General features: G+C 54.3%; 7 protein-coding genes across 7 annotated transcripts; 6 read left to right on the plus strand and 1 right to left on the minus strand.

Annotated features, from left to right (window-relative positions):
- The first annotated feature begins 10 nt into the window (after positions 1-10).
- Positions 11-2,330, plus strand: BU26DRAFT_547885 (nuclear protein localization protein 4). The gene is made up of 3 exons (XM_033831908.1): positions 11-394; positions 440-1,904; positions 1,955-2,330. Exons 1-3 carry the CDS (start codon positions 186-188, stop codon positions 2,231-2,233), a joined length of 1,953 nt encoding a protein of 650 aa, XP_033688403.1. The 5' UTR covers positions 11-185; the 3' UTR covers positions 2,234-2,330.
- A 284-nt stretch (positions 2,331-2,614) lies between these two features.
- On the plus strand, positions 2,615-4,154 carry BU26DRAFT_450164 (P-loop containing nucleoside triphosphate hydrolase protein). Its single transcript, XM_033824736.1, has 2 exons — positions 2,615-2,750; positions 2,832-4,154. The coding sequence occupies exons 1-2, from the start codon at positions 2,638-2,640 to the stop codon at positions 3,976-3,978; spliced, it is 1,260 nt and encodes a 419-aa protein (XP_033688404.1). The 5' UTR covers positions 2,615-2,637; the 3' UTR covers positions 3,979-4,154.
- On the minus strand, positions 4,046-9,299 carry BU26DRAFT_515758 (uncharacterized protein). The gene is made up of 7 exons (XM_033828156.1): positions 9,012-9,299; positions 8,654-8,960; positions 8,387-8,606; positions 8,043-8,336; positions 7,794-7,985; positions 5,999-7,739; positions 4,046-5,935 (listed from the first exon to the last, which is right to left on the minus strand). The coding sequence occupies exons 1-7, from the start codon at positions 9,017-9,019 to the stop codon at positions 4,453-4,455; spliced, it is 4,245 nt and encodes a 1,414-aa protein (XP_033688405.1). The 5' UTR covers positions 9,020-9,299; the 3' UTR covers positions 4,046-4,452.
- A 589-nt stretch (positions 9,300-9,888) lies between these two features.
- Positions 9,889-11,123, plus strand: BU26DRAFT_477584 (uncharacterized protein). Its single transcript, XM_033825611.1, has 2 exons — positions 9,889-10,275; positions 10,341-11,123. The coding sequence occupies exons 1-2, from the start codon at positions 10,222-10,224 to the stop codon at positions 10,902-10,904; spliced, it is 618 nt and encodes a 205-aa protein (XP_033688406.1). The 5' UTR covers positions 9,889-10,221; the 3' UTR covers positions 10,905-11,123.
- BU26DRAFT_222214 (uncharacterized protein) lies at positions 11,122-12,292 on the plus strand. Its single transcript, XM_033820767.1, has one exon. The coding sequence runs from the start codon at positions 11,243-11,245 to the stop codon at positions 12,032-12,034; it is 792 nt and encodes a 263-aa protein (XP_033688407.1). The 5' UTR covers positions 11,122-11,242; the 3' UTR covers positions 12,035-12,292.
- BU26DRAFT_222220 (uncharacterized protein) lies at positions 12,293-13,357 on the plus strand. Its single transcript, XM_033820768.1, has one exon. It carries the CDS (start codon positions 12,551-12,553, stop codon positions 13,190-13,192), a length of 642 nt encoding a protein of 213 aa, XP_033688408.1. The 5' UTR covers positions 12,293-12,550; the 3' UTR covers positions 13,193-13,357.
- A 767-nt stretch (positions 13,358-14,124) lies between these two features.
- On the plus strand, positions 14,125-15,317 carry BU26DRAFT_515761 (CKS-domain-containing protein). Its single transcript, XM_033828157.1, has 4 exons — positions 14,125-14,492; positions 14,546-14,690; positions 14,743-14,801; positions 14,848-15,317. Exons 1-4 carry the CDS (start codon positions 14,377-14,379, stop codon positions 14,879-14,881), a joined length of 354 nt encoding a protein of 117 aa, XP_033688409.1. The 5' UTR covers positions 14,125-14,376; the 3' UTR covers positions 14,882-15,317.
- The last annotated feature ends 149 nt before the right edge of the window (positions 15,318-15,466 follow it).

Consider the following 15,466-nt stretch of genomic DNA (forward strand, 5'->3'; position numbering starts at 1 on the left):
ATTCGGGCGCCTTCCACGCCTTACCACTGGTAGCCGCGACTACCTATTCACCACGACGCCTGCCTGTCACGACTGCCTGCCACCCTACGCTTCTACTTCCTCCCGCACCCGCAACTCCCCTCCTCCTTATTGCTTGCCTCTACCTCTGCTATCTCAACTGACACGCGCATGCAGCCAACCTCGCCATGATACTCCGGTTTGTCAGTAGAGAGGGCCGGTTCCGGCTCAACGTCGAGCCCACCACGCCATTTCCCGACATTATCCCCCAGGTCGCGGAGAAGCTGCCTTCACACATCGATATTTCGAGCCTCACCGTCAGCAATAAGCCGCATGGGGGAGATGCACGGAAACTGAGCTCCCTCCGCGGGGTGACGTTCAAGCAAGTCGGTTTGACGTGAGTAGCGCGCCCCGTCTTCTCTTCCGAGCTAACAGCATACAGACACGGCGCAGAGCTGTTCCTCGACTTCCAAGAGCAGTCCACGATATCGAATGGCCACTCTGCAGCTCCAACGAACGCCGTCCGCCTTAATGGTAAACCGGTCGACCCCTCAGAAGCTCCGTCCGTCCCCATCGGCTCGCCCACCCAGCTGATAAAGAACCCTTGGGAGGTGGTCAAGCAGTCGCCGCTCGATGACAGATTAGACAAGCTCGATGGCAAGATCCCGCGGAAGCTGGACCAGAAGATGTGCAGGCATGGACCCAAGGGCATGTGCGACTACTGCATGCCGCTGGAGCCATACGATTCAGGGTACCTGGCCGACAAAAAGATCAAACATCTATCGTTCCATTCGTATCTGAGGAAGATCAACCAGGGAAAGAACAAGCCGGAGAGTGGGAGCTCGTACATGCCGCCGTTGAGCGAGCCGTATTTCCGGGTGCGGCCGGATTGCCCCTCAGGCCACAAGCCGTTTCCGGAGGGTATCTGCACGAAGTGCCAGCCTAGCGCGATCTCACTTCAGCAGCAAGATTTCCGCATGGTTGACCACGTCGAGTTTGCTTCAACAGGCGTCGTTGATGACCTCATCAACTTCTGGAGGATAACGGGCTGTCAGCGGCTAGCCTTCTTATACGGCAGATACGACGAGTATACCGAGGTGCCACTGGGAACGAAAGCTGTCGTAGAGGCCGTTTATGAGCCGCCACAAGTCAACGAGATGGATGGGATATCATTAGGAGATTGGGAGAACGAGAAGGAAATCGAGGAGCTTGCCCGTCAATGCGGTCTTCAGAGGGTCGGCGTCATCTTCACAGATCTTGTCGATTCTGGGGTAGGAGACGGGTCCGTCATCTGCAAACGACACGTCGACTCCTACTTCCTATCCTCGCTAGAGATTGTCTTCGCCGCGAGATACCAGGCGAAGTATCCTCGGCCGACAAAATGGAGCGAGACCGGCAAGTTCGGATCGAACTTCGTCACCTGCGTGGTCAGTGGCGACGAGAAGGGTCAGATCGGAATCTCTTCGTACCAAGCGTCAAATGCTGCTGTCGAGATGGTCAAAGCCGACATTATTGAGCCATCAGCAGAACCCTCGGTCATGCTTGTACAGACAGAGGACGACAACGAGGCCCTCAACCGAGCCAGATACATTCCAGAAGTCTTCTATCGGCATATCAACGAGTATGGGGCCAATGTGCAGGAGAATGCGAAACCCGCTTTTCCAGTCGACTACCTCTTGGTCACTCTGACGCACGGTTTCCCGAACCAGCCAAATCCTCTATTCACAGGCCCGAAGTTCCCGATCGAGAACCGAGAAGCTATGGGAGAGGTGCAAGAAATATCGGCGCTATCGAAAGCGCTCAATGCACGCGCGAACGGGGTGGCTCTCAACACCACAAGCGGGCTCAATGCCGTTTCGAACTTCCATCTCCTATGCTTCATCCACAGCTTGGGGATCCTGGCAAAGGTACGTGTTCATTCTCACATGCAGGATCGCAACACTGACAATATTGTTAGGACGAAGAGATCCTCCTCTGCAAAGTCGCAACCGACCACGACCTCTCGGACGGCATGCAGTTGCAACACACAGGCGGCTGGGCAACGCTGTTGACGATCCTGAAAGAATCTGGTGAGCGCCCCCCAAAACGTTCTTACAACTCTTCTACTCCAAGCTCAGCCAGGGGGGTTGCTCACCAAGAGCATCACCTGCGCCGGCAGCCCTCCTTCGGCTCCGACAACTCCGATTCAGTACAGTTGGCTAAGAGGGTGAAGGGGGTTAGCTTGAAAGGAAAGTAGCATTTTCCTCAGAGTAGCTCGCCTCTTTAGGTTCGACTTCGACCGAAGCCCCGAAAAGCATGTCTTTTAGCCGCTCTTGACTTTAGAAGTCCTCCGCTGAACTTGAGCGCTTTGGCGGGAATGGCATAGATTTGGGGACATGAGTTGGCGTAGGGAATCAAACTCCGGTGCAAATGCCTTTGGGATGTAAAGGCTCTTCGCAGACTGGAGATAGAGTTAGCGGAATGAACAGCATTCAGCCATGTATGCCCAAGCGTGCGATCCATCCTGTGACGACGTGATTGGCGAATTATGAAGGACCGTGCGCTGGAACGTGAATGCGCGCCTGCGGTTTTCAGGACGCGACGCGAACCACTTTAGCTCTCTACTTCAGCCTTTCGACCTCGCGTATTGCATTGCACCACATGGATTTCTTCAACATCAAAGCGCGGCAAGCTGCTGCGGCGCAAGCCAGCTCCTCCAAAGCTCCAACAACGAAACAAGAATCGAGTCGACTGCAGCCATGGGTCGAGAAATAGTGCGTCCAATCCCTTCCCCGCCTCGGAGGATGTATGGGGCAGACTCCCCACAAAGACTTGAGTATTAATCTTAACTACAGCCGGCCAAAAACCCTCTCCGAAGTCACAGCGCAAGACAACACCATCAACGTCCTCTCCCGCACCCTCCAATCCGCCAACCTCCCGCACATGCTCTTCTACGGCCCCCCCGGCACGGGCAAGACGTCCACCATCCTCGCGCTCGCAAAGCAGCTCTACGGGCCCGAGCTCATGAAATCGCGCGTCCTCGAGCTCAACGCCTCCGACGAGCGCGGCATCTCCATCGTGCGGCAGAAAGTCAAAGACTTCGCGCGCCAGCAGCTCTCCACCGCCCCGGCCTACAGCGTCATGATGGAGGACAAGGACGGCGGCGACGCGGGCGAGGCCAAGATGGTGCGCTACAGAGATAAATACCCCTGTCCGCCGTTCAAGATCGTCGTGCTGGACGAGGCGGACAGCATGACGCAGGATGCGCAGAGCGCGCTGCGGCGCACTATGGAGACGTACAGCCGCATGACGCGCTTCTGCCTCGTGTGCAATTACGTGACGCGCATTATTGATCCGCTGGCGTCGCGGTGCTCGAAGTTTCGGTTCAAGAGCTTGGATCAGGGGAATGCGGTGGCAAGGGTGCGGGATATTGCCAGGTTGGAGGGGGTAATGTTGGGCGAGGGCGTTGCCGAGGAGCTGGTGAGGGTGGCGGAGGGCGATTTGAGGAAGGCCATTACGTTTTTGCAGAGTGCGGCGAGGCTGGTGGGGGCGGAGGAGAGGAAGAACGGTGCGGCAGGGAGTAGGAAGAAGGGACTGGTGGTTGAGGATGAGGATGATGAGATGATGGATATCGACACCCCTTCCACCGCGGCCTCGAACGCTGTCTCCCTCCAGGCCATTGCCGAAATCGCGGGCGTCATCCCGGAACCTACCCTCGAAAAGCTCACCGGCGCTATCTATCCTTCCTCCGGGTCCTCCATCCAATACGCCAAGATCGCTAAAGTGGTCGAGGACATGATAGCAGAGGGGTGGAGCGCTGCGCAGACGGTGGGCCAGCTGTATGAGATGGTCATGTACGATGAGCGCGTGGGCGATGTGCAGAAGATGAGGATTGCGGACGTGTTCAGCGAGACGGATAAGAGGCTCGTTGATGGCGGGGATGAACACTTAGCCGTGCTGGATTTGGGTTTGAGGATAAGCGGGGTGCTGTGTCAGGGGTGATAAGACGGGTGTTTGTTTACGAAGGGCACGGGATATACGATGGCACTGCGGGCGTCTATGGCGCTGGGAATGAGAGATTGCTATAGGGCTGGAGCATGCTGGGATTACAGCAATGTAGTTACGAATTCCCAAGCACGCTGTAACGAACCAGGCACGATGTCTGGTCGTCGAATACCAATCACATCGTTCTAACTGGGGCTCTGTCCCTTTCCTCATCACAAATACTTCGTCCATCGACATTGCTCCTCATTGCGCCTTCTAATCCCCATCACACGAATATCTCAACACGCCCGAACGCTTCAAAGTGGAGCCTCTCGCAGAACTGTAGATGATTTCTCGATCAGCCTTGCCACATCTTGCGCCTTAGCCCGCTCGCGAACTCGCCCACAGCCTCTATCCCGCGTCTTTTCCGCCACAGATCCACATCGTGAGGGATGCCTTGACCACCCAAGTCGCCCGAACCGGTGATCATCATCACTCCTCGGTCTGCACCTTCTCATCCACATCGGCATCCGTCCTCCCAGAAGCTTCAAAGCGCAGCGACCTAGGCTCAACCTGGCTCACAATGGTAAAAGCTTGGCGCTTCACATCGGAAAGCTGCCGATCCACGACGGCCGGGGCCTTGCGCTTTTGCGCCTCGCTCAAAGAGTACCAGGGCCGTTGTGCCTGCCGCAGAATAATGCGGATGAGATCCTGTTTCGTCGGGTGCATGCGGACGGAGGCTTTGAGTGCGCTGAGAGCGGCCCAGGAGGTTGGGAGCTGGAGGAGCTGGATGCTGGCTTGGCGGCTTGCGCCTGTGTGGACGTCTTTGTGGGATAGCTGCAGCTCGACGTTGATGTTTGCGGTGGAGGTGGTGGATCTGATAGTGCTGTTCTTCCCTCCGGTGAGCGCGCCTATGTTCACGTCTCCTCCGATGGTCGTGGGGCTTTTGCTCCTGATCGCAATATCCATCCGGCTCTCCTCTGATGGCATGTGGCGATTAGATGTAGAATCTGACTGGTTTCCGATCTTACCCTCTAGGAATTGGGGTAATGGTTCGCTGTTGGAAAGAACACGGTCGGGAATAGGGATGACCACCGGATCCACAGTAAAGGGTACCTGCAAGACAAGGTAGTTCCCGTCCCCCGAGAAGCATATAGATTCTGCGCCACCTGTTCCCTCGTAGGCTTTCCATAGCTTCTGGTTCTTATCCTCGTTGGACAGTTCTGATACTGCGAGCAATCCTCTGGGAAAGTCGCAAGATTCATCTTTGTATGACCATAAGTAAGCGGTAGAACCCCAGTAAAATGCGATGAGGCAATGATTAGGATGGAATGCAGGTCTTGTGATGTTGATTTCCAGCGAGGATTGCTGGTAGAGATTGTCGCTAAATGCAGACATTGGGGCTGTTGGACAAAAATCGATGGTGTGGGAAAGCGCTGAAATGTGGAAGCACCCAATGTTGACGACGTGCCGCGGGATTCGATCGATGAAGAATAGTAAGTCTCCGGATGGGTCGAAAGCCAACCAGTACATGTAGGTATCCATCCCGTACGAAGGCCGCTCAAAGCCAGGATTGAGATCCGTTGGCCTTGGATTATCGGGGGGCCAGGCGCTTCGGACCATTTTATACAACTCAAGGGGTAATTTTCCACGTCGTAATATAACACCAGTTTTCGCCTCGGTGGCCTCGACTGCGAAAATGGTGCGTAGTATGGCGAATTTGTGGAGGCATGGACTGATCGCGACTGGAAATTGAAGCCTCCATTCCTGAGTTCCTTTCTCAGTCACCACGTAGGAGAGGCTGTGACAACACTGCCGCCAGATGTCTTCTTCGTCTAGAGGCACATCGATACAGGCGATGCGTTCAGGGCGCTCTTCAATTCGCCAGAGTTCGTAATGAGCCATCCAGCCAGAGCATAACTGGCTGACCACCGCTGGAGAACCATGAGTTGTAGCAATCTGCTCTTCGTATGCGCTGCGCCACAGTCAGTAATAGCCTCCTTAGATTGTTGGGAGTACTAGAGGGATGTAGGCATACCGTGAAGGCCAGATTGTCAGAATGGAAAGACGGGTTTGTTCTTTATTGACTTCCGAAATTTGAGAGAGCGGTTCGGTGCTCAGATCCGGTTGCCGCTCATTTGACGCAGCGACGGGATATAGTTTAGTTGTAACGTGTGCAATGAGACGACAAGGCGTGAGCCCAGTAACCTCGTGCCATATCAGGCTAGGGCTCAGAGTGAGTTTTGATCCCCACTCGCAATCAAGCAGGTCAAGGTAGGCCACGAATTCGCAGAGGTCCTGAAGGATCCGTGTAACTTCAGCGCATTGGCCGCTCTTGATGTAACGTAGCAAAGCACGCTCGGCCCATTCCTTCATAAGGTGCTGCTCACCGCTTGTAGGCCTGAACGTGTATTTGGCCTGAATGTAACCCAGCAAATTTTCACTGCGTCCAAAAAGCTCTCCGAGATATCGCAGAGGGTCGTTCTGCGGTATGCTGACGTGAGTGAAGGCAGTCTGGACAGAGATCTTCTGCTCTTTCTCCATCATTGCCTCAACTTCACGGAGATGGTAGATCCAGTATAGCGAAGCATAAGAGCAGAGTGGAAATTGCTCGTCGAAAAGGGTAGACTCGAGAGATTGGCCATTAGTACCTTCGTAACATCGCACGGGTCCAAGGTGGCAAAGGTACTGAAGGCAACATCTCGCCAACGTGCGATGCGCATCTAAAGGAGAAACCATGAATTGCTGTATTGCCTTTGTGCCCCTGGTCTGGAAATACTCGGCCAAGGACAGGTGAACGAGCCGGTAACAGGGAACGATCTTCTGGTGGACTGGATCCAGCATTTGGGATCCCTCAACTAGGGAAGAGCACGTAGAGATGACGGTGCGCTCGAAATTGGTGAAGTCAACCGCCATCACTGACTTTTCAGGGTCCATCAGCATGGTCGTGATTGGTAACTCAGTAGCGGAAAGGGGTCGCCCAGAGAAGGACAGCCACATAAGAAGCCAGACCGATAGTTGCCGCTCGACTGAAGCTTTATCCATAAGATGTTCGATGATTCTGTCGTACATTTTGTCTAAGCCTTCCGGCATCGCAACGCTCCTGATGATATCCATGCGCTTGGAGGCAGTCAGAGCATGCGATACTAGGAATTCTAGCATGAGGTGAGCCCACAGGATCATGGAATCAGCGCCCGTATGTAGTATCCGGCAGAGATCGGCAACATCTGCATCCGTAGGTAGTAGGCCGTCGTCGAGAAAGCATTCTAAGCGTCTGTGTATCAGGATCTCGATATCTCCTGAGTTTGCATTGTGGACCCCAACAGCGGTACACTGCGATAAAAGCGGCTGGAATTCGAGATGAGGCCTGCCGAAAAGAATCAACTTTGTTGGGCTTTCGCAAAGAGCCGCGGGTAAGCCAGAGGAAAGACGCGCTAACTTGAGGCAGTCGACACACTCGTCCAACCCATCCAAAAGTATGTATTGGATGAACCCATCGGCGGCACAAAGCTTGATCAGATCCAGGGCCTCCCGCGCAGAGACCTCGGACTGCCCGGACGATTGCTCTTCAAGCACGAAGGTGAATTTATCGAGGATGCGCGGGTCGTGACGATGGAATTGCAATGTTTGTGCCAAAATGGACCGATAGGCGTGTTCGGGCCTCTCGTAGTCGGTGTCATTCGCACGGAAGAAAAAATAGCAAACATTCGCGTCAGGATCACTTCGAAGCTCCTCCAATGTCGACGCAGCAAGAACGGTTTTTCCGCTGCCAGGGTTACCTGTCAAGGGATTCAGCCACGGTGCCTGCAAATGAGTAGAAAGGCCAACTCTACCATGGACCCACAGCACCATGTCTTTCACCCAGAATGTGCCCCCTGCCGCATTTCGGCTCCTCCATGAGGCAAATGCGCGATCAGTGAAAAGCCACTCTGCAGTCCCTTCCTCGCGGGTTGCCAAAGCATTCTCAAATTCTAGCGCAAACTCGGGTGCATGTATCCATTGTCGCAGCCGGGATATGATGTTCGCTGGTCGTTGTTAGCGAGCGACAAATGGACAGTAGAATCAAAGCCACTTGTGCGAACCTCTGCTTTCAGTAGGGGCCTCCTGGGCATTTCGCTCCTGCTTCTTCATCATTTGCTCCAAGGTCTGTCGGAGGATCGATTGATTCTTTTCAGCGATTGTTTGACTCTCTTCAAGGATCGTTTGATTGTTTTCCAGCTTCGTTGCTATTGTTTGCAATTCGACGCAGATAAATATGTCTATCTGGGCATTGACCACCTTTCGATGCAGATCGATATCTTCAAGTAAGTCGCTAAACCATAGACTGAACGGCTTCCAGGCGATGCTCATGGCAACGCTTAGTGCTCCCTTCGGCGCTTAACCCAAAGTTAGCGAGCACAAAGTGGATAACTAACCGGACACATACTGCCATCCTTTCTTCGGAAGACACGCAGAACTTGATGCAGGAAACGGAATAGGGCATCGTAAAGATGCGAAATGCCGTGGTAAATTCCGGCGGACATGTGTTCCGCGGGAGCCTCGTCGTGGTGATATTTCGCGAGGCGCGTATACGGCGGGAATGCGGCGGCCAGCCGGTTTAGGGTTCGAAGTAGCTTCTCAAAGAATGAGGTGTAATTGCTAGCAATCTAGAAAGGATGAGATAGATGTATCAGCTCCAGCAAGGCATACTTACCTGCAACACAAGTTTGAAAGCGCCCCATCCGACGGCCGCAAACTCGGGATGAGATTGCACAATCCAACCTATGGCATCAAAATATGGTGAAAGGTTCTTGCCAAAACTATCAAGATTTCGGACGCTCCTTCGGAGAGCGGAATTCTTCGTGACAGACGGAAGAGATTGTATGTCTTTGATCAATTGCTCAGCCGAGTCACAGGTGGCGAACAGAGCCTTCTCGTTTGGCAGTAGGGAAGTCAAGAACTGGTCCCGTGCTTTGACGAATACAGACTCTCCTATGCCACCAGATGGGTGGCCGTTCGGGCTAGTCGTTGTAAGAAGAAAGTTCTCAATGAGGGACTTGTGATGAACTCACCCGGCCATTGTCACCGTGCCCAAGCCTCAGGGGGAATCAAGATACCTATTTGGAGTGCGAAAAGCAGACTGTCCGATTCAAAGCGGCATCGGGAGGAGAGCGCATGAGAAAGCTAACGAGGAAGATGTCATGATGTGAGGCTATGCTGTGTCAGCCTTGCTCAACACAGCCCGTGGCTGCCCTCCAAGGCTGCGGCAGTATCCAGCTTCGAATGCGAACGGCCCTCGACGAAACAAGGCGGTCCGAAGAGACGCGAGATATCAACTGGGAATCAAATCAGAATGGGAGGGCGTCCTTGTCATGTTCAAGAGCTATCTCTCAGTGAGGAGGTCTGTTACGTCAGCGAGTCCTGATCTGATTGGCTAGGAGCCAATTCCGCATCATCGCTCGCAGCTCTGCTCACGTCAAGCAGGCAGGCAGAAGATACCACTAAGCAAATGGTCTGGGGCAGCTTAGCCTTTATCCTATATGTTCGGATTTCGGGACGAAATAGTCGCGGATTTACCTGCGTGGCGGAGCTTAGGCACGAAGGCTCTACACGCGGCATTCTGCAAAACATGATCCCAGTCGGATTGGCCAGGCATTGCTTTCGGAGCATTTCACATGGCGAGGCAGCACTATCCACCTTCCATCTTCCTACTAGATAACTACACGAGACCGAACCGAGAGGAGACTGGGAACCCGTTCGCCCGCTTGACCGAATCTAGCATCTGGTAAGAGCAAAACCGACTTTCAAACGCCCAATCGACGCCTAGAAAGCACATGCAATCCCTCGGCTCATCTACTTTATACATGCTAATCCTCGCGTCCCGAAAGTTGATGGTCGTGTAATGCGAGCCGATCCTCAACGGGACAGGGATTCCCCGCGGCATGCGTCACAGAGCTATCCCAAAAGGGATGTACCTAGGCACGACTGTCAGGTACGCGGAGTCGCCATGTGAAGCTCAACCTTGGTGCTGCATTAGCTTCCACGTTTCTGGCCCTGGTAGGTGCTACGGGTCTGGCTATTTAAAGCTGCCTGCTCCTCCCCTCTCTGGTTTTGAAGGATTCCATACAGTGCAAGAAGAGGAAAAGCTACCCCGCTATCCATTGCTTCGACCTCAGACTTTACGCGTCGACCTGTCCTTCCCCGCCAGCGTTCACAAACTCTTGATCCTCCAAACGGCGCTATTCCGAAGAGATAAGCGGAAGCAAGAAAGGGAGAGCAATCATGGCTGCCCCTGCGCACAAAACGATCAAGGATCTCGACGGCAAATGGCTTATCGTAAGTTCCCATCCTAACCCATGTATCGTCAGCACATATCCCAGATGAATCTGACCACAGCGCAGAATAAGTCCATCTCCGACTCCACCGACCCGATCCTCGCCCTCCAAGGCGTCGGCTGGCTCACCCGCAAAGCCATCAATCTCGCCACCATAACGCAGCACCTCTCCACCACCACGGGGCCCCCCGAAGAAGACCCCGCCGGCGCGCCCATCACGCACATTGTAATCCAGCAGTCCGCCACAGGCGGTGTAAAAGGCACGACGGAAAAGCGCGCCCTGGACTGGACGTTCCGGCCGCACTCGGACTGGCTGTTCGGCGACCTGCAGGGCCGCTCGCGGTACAACAGCATCGCGGCCATCCTCAAGGAAAAGGAGGGCAAGGGGGTCGAAGAGACGGACGCGAAGTTTTTGTGTGATGGGTGGCTGCCGGAGACGCTGGATGGCGAGGTCGTCGAGAGCTTTGTGGATAATGATGGGAAGCAGTGGACGGGGTTGCAGCTTTGGGGGTTTAGCGATGTGAAGGGCGAGAGGTGGTTGACGAGGCGGTTTGCGGTGCGTAGGAAGGATAGGGATGAGGTTGTGCATGCAAGGTTGGTGTATGAGTGGGTGGGGGAGTTGGATGCGTAGGTTATACAGCCGGGCGCCTGGTCGATCGATCGAGGATGAGCTTGCGAGAGCTTGATGGAGGATGAATATGCTGAGAAGACGAGTACCGTAATTTTTTTTATCACCCGAGCGTGCGTTTTCTTGAGAATCTCATCGTATTGGCTTTTCAGTAAGCCACTCTTGTTCTGGCCCTCTGCGAGGTTCCCGTGAAGCGCAAGGCTGAAGGAAAAGTACACAAGTGAGCGGACACATCACACGATCCTTCAAGTTCTTGCCTTGAAATTAAAGCCCATACATGCCCTTACTTTCTTCTCAGTTCTCCTTTCTGCTTCAATTCCCTATACACCCTTTCATCAATCATGAAGAGCTTGTTGCAAGCGATTATACTTGCATGCACGGCGGCTGCATCGGCACAGCTTAATAGCGATGTCCAGGCGTCAGTGGCATCAGTGCTAATGACAGCCATTCCTCCGGAGTCACTCCAACTGGCTCTGACGAACTCAGCCTCCTTTTCTGCAGAGCTCGCTTCGTTGCTCTCTGCAGGAAACACGCCGCAGTGGTATCAGGATCTACCTTCGGATGTCAAGACGCTTCTACCCCAATTGTATCCGGCTACGATGACAGCGGAGATGACTGCTTCCGACGATCCAAACTCATCACCCGCACGTACGAGCGCTCCAATCACTTCAAGTTCGACAATGCCGTCGACATCCCAAGTCACCGCGACTAATTCACCTACATGGGTCTCAGTTGGCGTTGGCTACGACAGCACCAGCACCACGCTCTCGACCGCTACAGTACAGCCCACCGCCTCATCCAGTCAGTCACCGGCTACCGCTGGATCCAACGGCGCTCTGTCGACGGGAGCTAAAGTCGGAATCGGCGTTGGCATACCGTCCGTCGCCTTGATTGCCGCCGCCGGGATTGGAGCGTTCATTATCGGGATGCGGAGGGGAAAACGAAATACTCAGACCGCACCGAATGCTGTCTACGATGAGTATGTCAGGAAGAATCCCCCGCCGCCGTCCAACTTTCAGAGCTGGCCAGCTCAGGGAATGTACCAGCAAGGCTATGGGCCGGAATATGCGGAAATGAGCACGACTGCGAACGTGCCGGAGATGCAGGGGAGTGCGTATAAAAACGTGGGATGAACTCTGGCCTGTGAAGCTGTTCCTTCTTCCTTCTTATCTTTCCGGTTTGGGTAACATACGGTCTTGGTGATGTGGAGGGTCTTTTTCTTCGGTCGCTGGTGAATCGTCGTTGGCGTTGCACCATTGTAGCTCGTCCGCCAACGTGAAAGTTAGGCGGCGACTGTTGGGCGGCCGTTTAATTGCTTTGAGACGGGTAGCCTATGGCAACGCTCCCGTGAAGTTGCAATGTCGCACTGGGAGGCAAACATTTTGTTGCAGGGCCAACGCGGACACTGTGCGTGGTTTCACCGCTCGAGCACGGGAAGGGAAATTAGACCCTTGATAACCGCTCACCTTTACCTCGACTCTTGGGCTTCAACCTCACCCTCGCCCCGCGCAGCCTACTCATCCTCCTCTTCTTGTCACGCTCCCGTCTGACAGCCACTTTTAAAAGCCATATGCGACCCTGACTGCGATCGGCCGCACACTCGCAACTACTTGGACTCTGAACAGGAGACAAGCAAACAACTCCCCGACATGAAGCTTCTCCCTCTCCTCGCCACGTCTGCCCTCGCTGTCGGCGCCGTGGGTTCAAACATAGTCCAGGCCCTCGAGGAACTCAATCGGGAGGCTGAAATGCTCAAGCGAAAAGTGGACGCTGCCTCCGACCCAACGCGATACTCCGTGCTCTCGGTCCTCGCGACCGCCGTTCCTCCGGACGCTCGTCCCCTTATCACTGCCGTTCCGATGGCCTACACAGACGCCAACGCTCCAGACTGGTACAAGCAACTCCCCAATGATGTCAAGAGTCTGCTACCTGAGCTGTATCCACAGGTGAAGGCGAAGGAGGAAGTAACGACGAATGCGGCCTCTGGCGATGGGCTGGCGGATACCATCACCTCGACCGCGAGTTCAGCGACTTCTACGAGCGTGGATCCTATTGAGACGGCCACTGCGACGACGACGATGACGTCCACATCCACCGCGACGGTGACGGCGACGATTACGAACGGGACAATGACGAATGGAACGGTGTTGGCCCCGACAAACCCCCACCCAACCGAAAGCCCATCTCATACTGGATCCCATACTGGTACCGGCATCCGGGATATCAGCGTCAACTTCTTCTCCACGGTGCTGATGATCGGGGTTAGCGCTCTGTTCTGCCTATTCGGGTAGTTGTTTAACGGCGGGCGGCCTGCAGATATATTTAATGCTGAAGGCTGGCTGGGTGCGAGTTAAGGTGATGTAAAGGTGGTACACTGTCTGAAAGTCAATGTCGATTCTTCTGGGATATGATCAAGTCGGGTGACGTTGATGGAAATGCAGGGTCATATAGCTACCTAGCTGCTTCAATTAATACAAGTCTTCTCAAGTACACGCTCCTTCCACAGCGCAGTCCGATTCCTTGCTCTCGAGAACTTGGTTTGCCCCATTAGCTATGCGGCCCTTTCAGGAAGGATTGACCGCATGCATTCTTCCATAGGAATGAGAGTAAGCTGCAAGATTCATACGTATCGCGAGATAGCGTTATCGCTCGCTCTCGATGGCTCGGAGGAATCAATGGCTCGAATTTCAGCATCGTGGGCAAAGCAGCAGAATATGTAATAAGGCGGAGAAGGTGATGGCCTAACGTTCAGAATGTGCGTTAAATAGATGAGCCCGGTGCGACCGTCGGCGCATTCACCCATTGGCTTGGGTTCCTTCAGGTGGGTTTGCGTTCGCGAATAAACTTGGTTGAGGGAGTTGAAGGCTTCAGGCTGGGGGTTAGAGAGTCTGCCAGTAGGGTTGGTGCTGGTGTTGAGGTTGGGCCAACCACGTCATCGATTGGCTGAGCCAGGTTGCGACTTCCTCCTTGGCCTGGTATCCCACTCTAAGTGAAATGCGCTTCATCTCACTGCGGCTTTCACCAGTCGACCCCGCTACTTACGCCCCTCCATGTATTGCTGCCTGGCACAGTAGCTCCAACCTTCTTGGCAACCCCAGAGGCAATCCGTTGGAAAGGTGACCGGCGATGGAGACGTGGAAGGAGCGGTCCGGCACCGGGTTAGTCAGCGCCGGAATTACTCGGCGCGCCGCGAGCTCGGGGCCAATCGCGCCACGAGCTTGCCCGTTTTCACCGCTGTAAACAGTACCTGTTTTCGAACACCAACAAACTATCTCTCCCTTCGTTTCGCCAGCCTGCACCCTTGCAAGGCCCTGCTTGAGCATACTTAGACCGCTGCATTCTCGTCGGCTACACCTGCACGCGTCGCTAACCGACAACTGCTGCCTGCCACTTGATTGCCCCACTATCAACTTCGCGCGGAACCCCGCTGTACGAGCACACGAGCTCCGCTGTCTCAACGTGCACAAGGATCGCCATGGCTGCCGACATGGACATTGATTTCACACGCCGCAACAAGAAGCCGCGCCCGTTGACGGAAGGCGAGAAAGACAAGCTGGACGAATTTGTTGACGCCATCCACTACTCGGCTAGGTGCGTTGTTTACTTTCAGGGTCCTCGCCGCGTCAATGCTGATCATCTTGTAGATACTCGGACGAGCAATACGAATACCGCCACGTCCAGCTTCCCAAGCAGATGCTCAAGATGATACCCAAAGAATACTTCGACGGATCTAGGGGAACGTTGAAGTTGCTGTGGGAGGAGGAGTGGAGGGCGCTCGGCATTACACAGGTACGGCAGCCACCCTGGAATAAGGCATGCCCGAATACTGATGGGTATACAGAGTCTGGGATGGGAACACTACGAGGTCCACGAGCCGGAGCCTCATATCCTTCTGTTCAAGTAGGTGGGAAACTGCGTGCCAGGTAGCCATCTAACGCGAGCACAGGCGACCGATCAACTACCAGCCACCAATGCATTGAAGCAGCTCCATCTCCTCCTGCCCCTTAGGGTTTCCCACCTCCAAGTCGTATCGAGTGCGGTCCCGCGTGCCACGGCACAGCGATCACGAAGTCGGCTTTGCGGCGATTCTTCCGCCTTTCTTGTTTATTTTGAGCGAACAAGGTTCGACTTTGTAACGACGGCATGATCATGGCGGAATGAACGATATGGGATCGGACTACACGACGCAATCTGGGGCTTGCAATGGATTTGTCTTGGACAGACGACGATTGGCCAACTTTGTGTAAATATGCGCAGACCAGAGAGCTGCGAGGAATAACTAGGCATTGAATGGCGTCTAGTCGTGTACAAGTCTCCTCTACTCTCCTTCTGTCAGCGATGTTTGCACAACCAGAAGTAATAAGCATAGAACACCTGGTCGTGCGATCCTTCTTCAGCGCCGTCCTTAACCCTTCCTTCATTAGCCACGCAGTGTTCCAAGGTTGTGTTCATCGTGACCTACGCAAAGTCAGTCACTTTGTCGCCTCCCGTCCGCTGTCAGGAGCTTTTAGGTTACAGTATCTGGATGATTCACCCCACTTCTCACCTTTCCCTTCGGAGCACGT

Source organism: Trematosphaeria pertusa (genome assembly GCF_010094035.1).
Source record: "Trematosphaeria pertusa strain CBS 122368 unplaced genomic scaffold BU26scaffold_3, whole genome shotgun sequence".
Classification (NCBI taxonomy): domain Eukaryota; kingdom Fungi; phylum Ascomycota; class Dothideomycetes; order Pleosporales; family Trematosphaeriaceae; genus Trematosphaeria; species Trematosphaeria pertusa.

What these genes read in the sequence shown, in the direction of transcription:
- BU26DRAFT_547885 (XM_033831908.1), top strand. Translation starts at nt 186, where the DNA reads ATGATACTCCGGTTTGTCAGTAGAGAGGGCCGGTTCCGGCTCAACGTC. An exon ending in TTCAAGCAAGTCGGTTTGAC is followed by an intron (nt 395 to 439) that starts GTGAGTAGCGCG and finishes AACAGCATACAG; the next exon opens with ACACGGCGCAGAGCTGTTCC. An exon ending in GCTTGGGGATCCTGGCAAAG is followed by an intron (nt 1,905 to 1,954) that starts GTACGTGTTCAT and finishes CAATATTGTTAG; the next exon opens with GACGAAGAGATCCTCCTCTG.
- BU26DRAFT_450164 (XM_033824736.1), top strand. Translation starts at nt 2,638, where the DNA reads ATGGATTTCTTCAACATCAAAGCGCGGCAAGCTGCTGCGGCGCAAGCC. An exon ending in CAGCCATGGGTCGAGAAATA is followed by an intron (nt 2,751 to 2,831) that starts GTGCGTCCAATC and finishes TCTTAACTACAG; the next exon opens with CCGGCCAAAAACCCTCTCCG.
- BU26DRAFT_515758 (XM_033828156.1), bottom strand. An exon ending in CTTTCAAACTTGTGTTGCAG is followed by an intron (nt 8,607 to 8,653) that starts GTAAGTATGCCT and finishes CATCCTTTCTAG; the next exon opens with ATTGCTAGCAATTACACCTC. An exon ending in CTTCCGAAGAAAGGATGGCA is followed by an intron (nt 8,337 to 8,386) that starts GTATGTGTCCGG and finishes CTTTGGGTTAAG; the next exon opens with CGCCGAAGGGAGCACTAAGC.
- BU26DRAFT_477584 (XM_033825611.1), top strand. Translation starts at nt 10,222, where the DNA reads ATGGCTGCCCCTGCGCACAAAACGATCAAGGATCTCGACGGCAAATGG. An exon ending in TCGACGGCAAATGGCTTATC is followed by an intron (nt 10,276 to 10,340) that starts GTAAGTTCCCAT and finishes ACCACAGCGCAG; the next exon opens with AATAAGTCCATCTCCGACTC.
- BU26DRAFT_222214 (XM_033820767.1), top strand. Translation starts at nt 11,243, where the DNA reads ATGAAGAGCTTGTTGCAAGCGATTATACTTGCATGCACGGCGGCTGCA.
- BU26DRAFT_222220 (XM_033820768.1), top strand. Translation starts at nt 12,551, where the DNA reads ATGAAGCTTCTCCCTCTCCTCGCCACGTCTGCCCTCGCTGTCGGCGCC.
- BU26DRAFT_515761 (XM_033828157.1), top strand. Translation starts at nt 14,377, where the DNA reads ATGGCTGCCGACATGGACATTGATTTCACACGCCGCAACAAGAAGCCG. An exon ending in GCCATCCACTACTCGGCTAG is followed by an intron (nt 14,493 to 14,545) that starts GTGCGTTGTTTA and finishes ATCATCTTGTAG; the next exon opens with ATACTCGGACGAGCAATACG. An exon ending in GGGCGCTCGGCATTACACAG is followed by an intron (nt 14,691 to 14,742) that starts GTACGGCAGCCA and finishes ATGGGTATACAG; the next exon opens with AGTCTGGGATGGGAACACTA.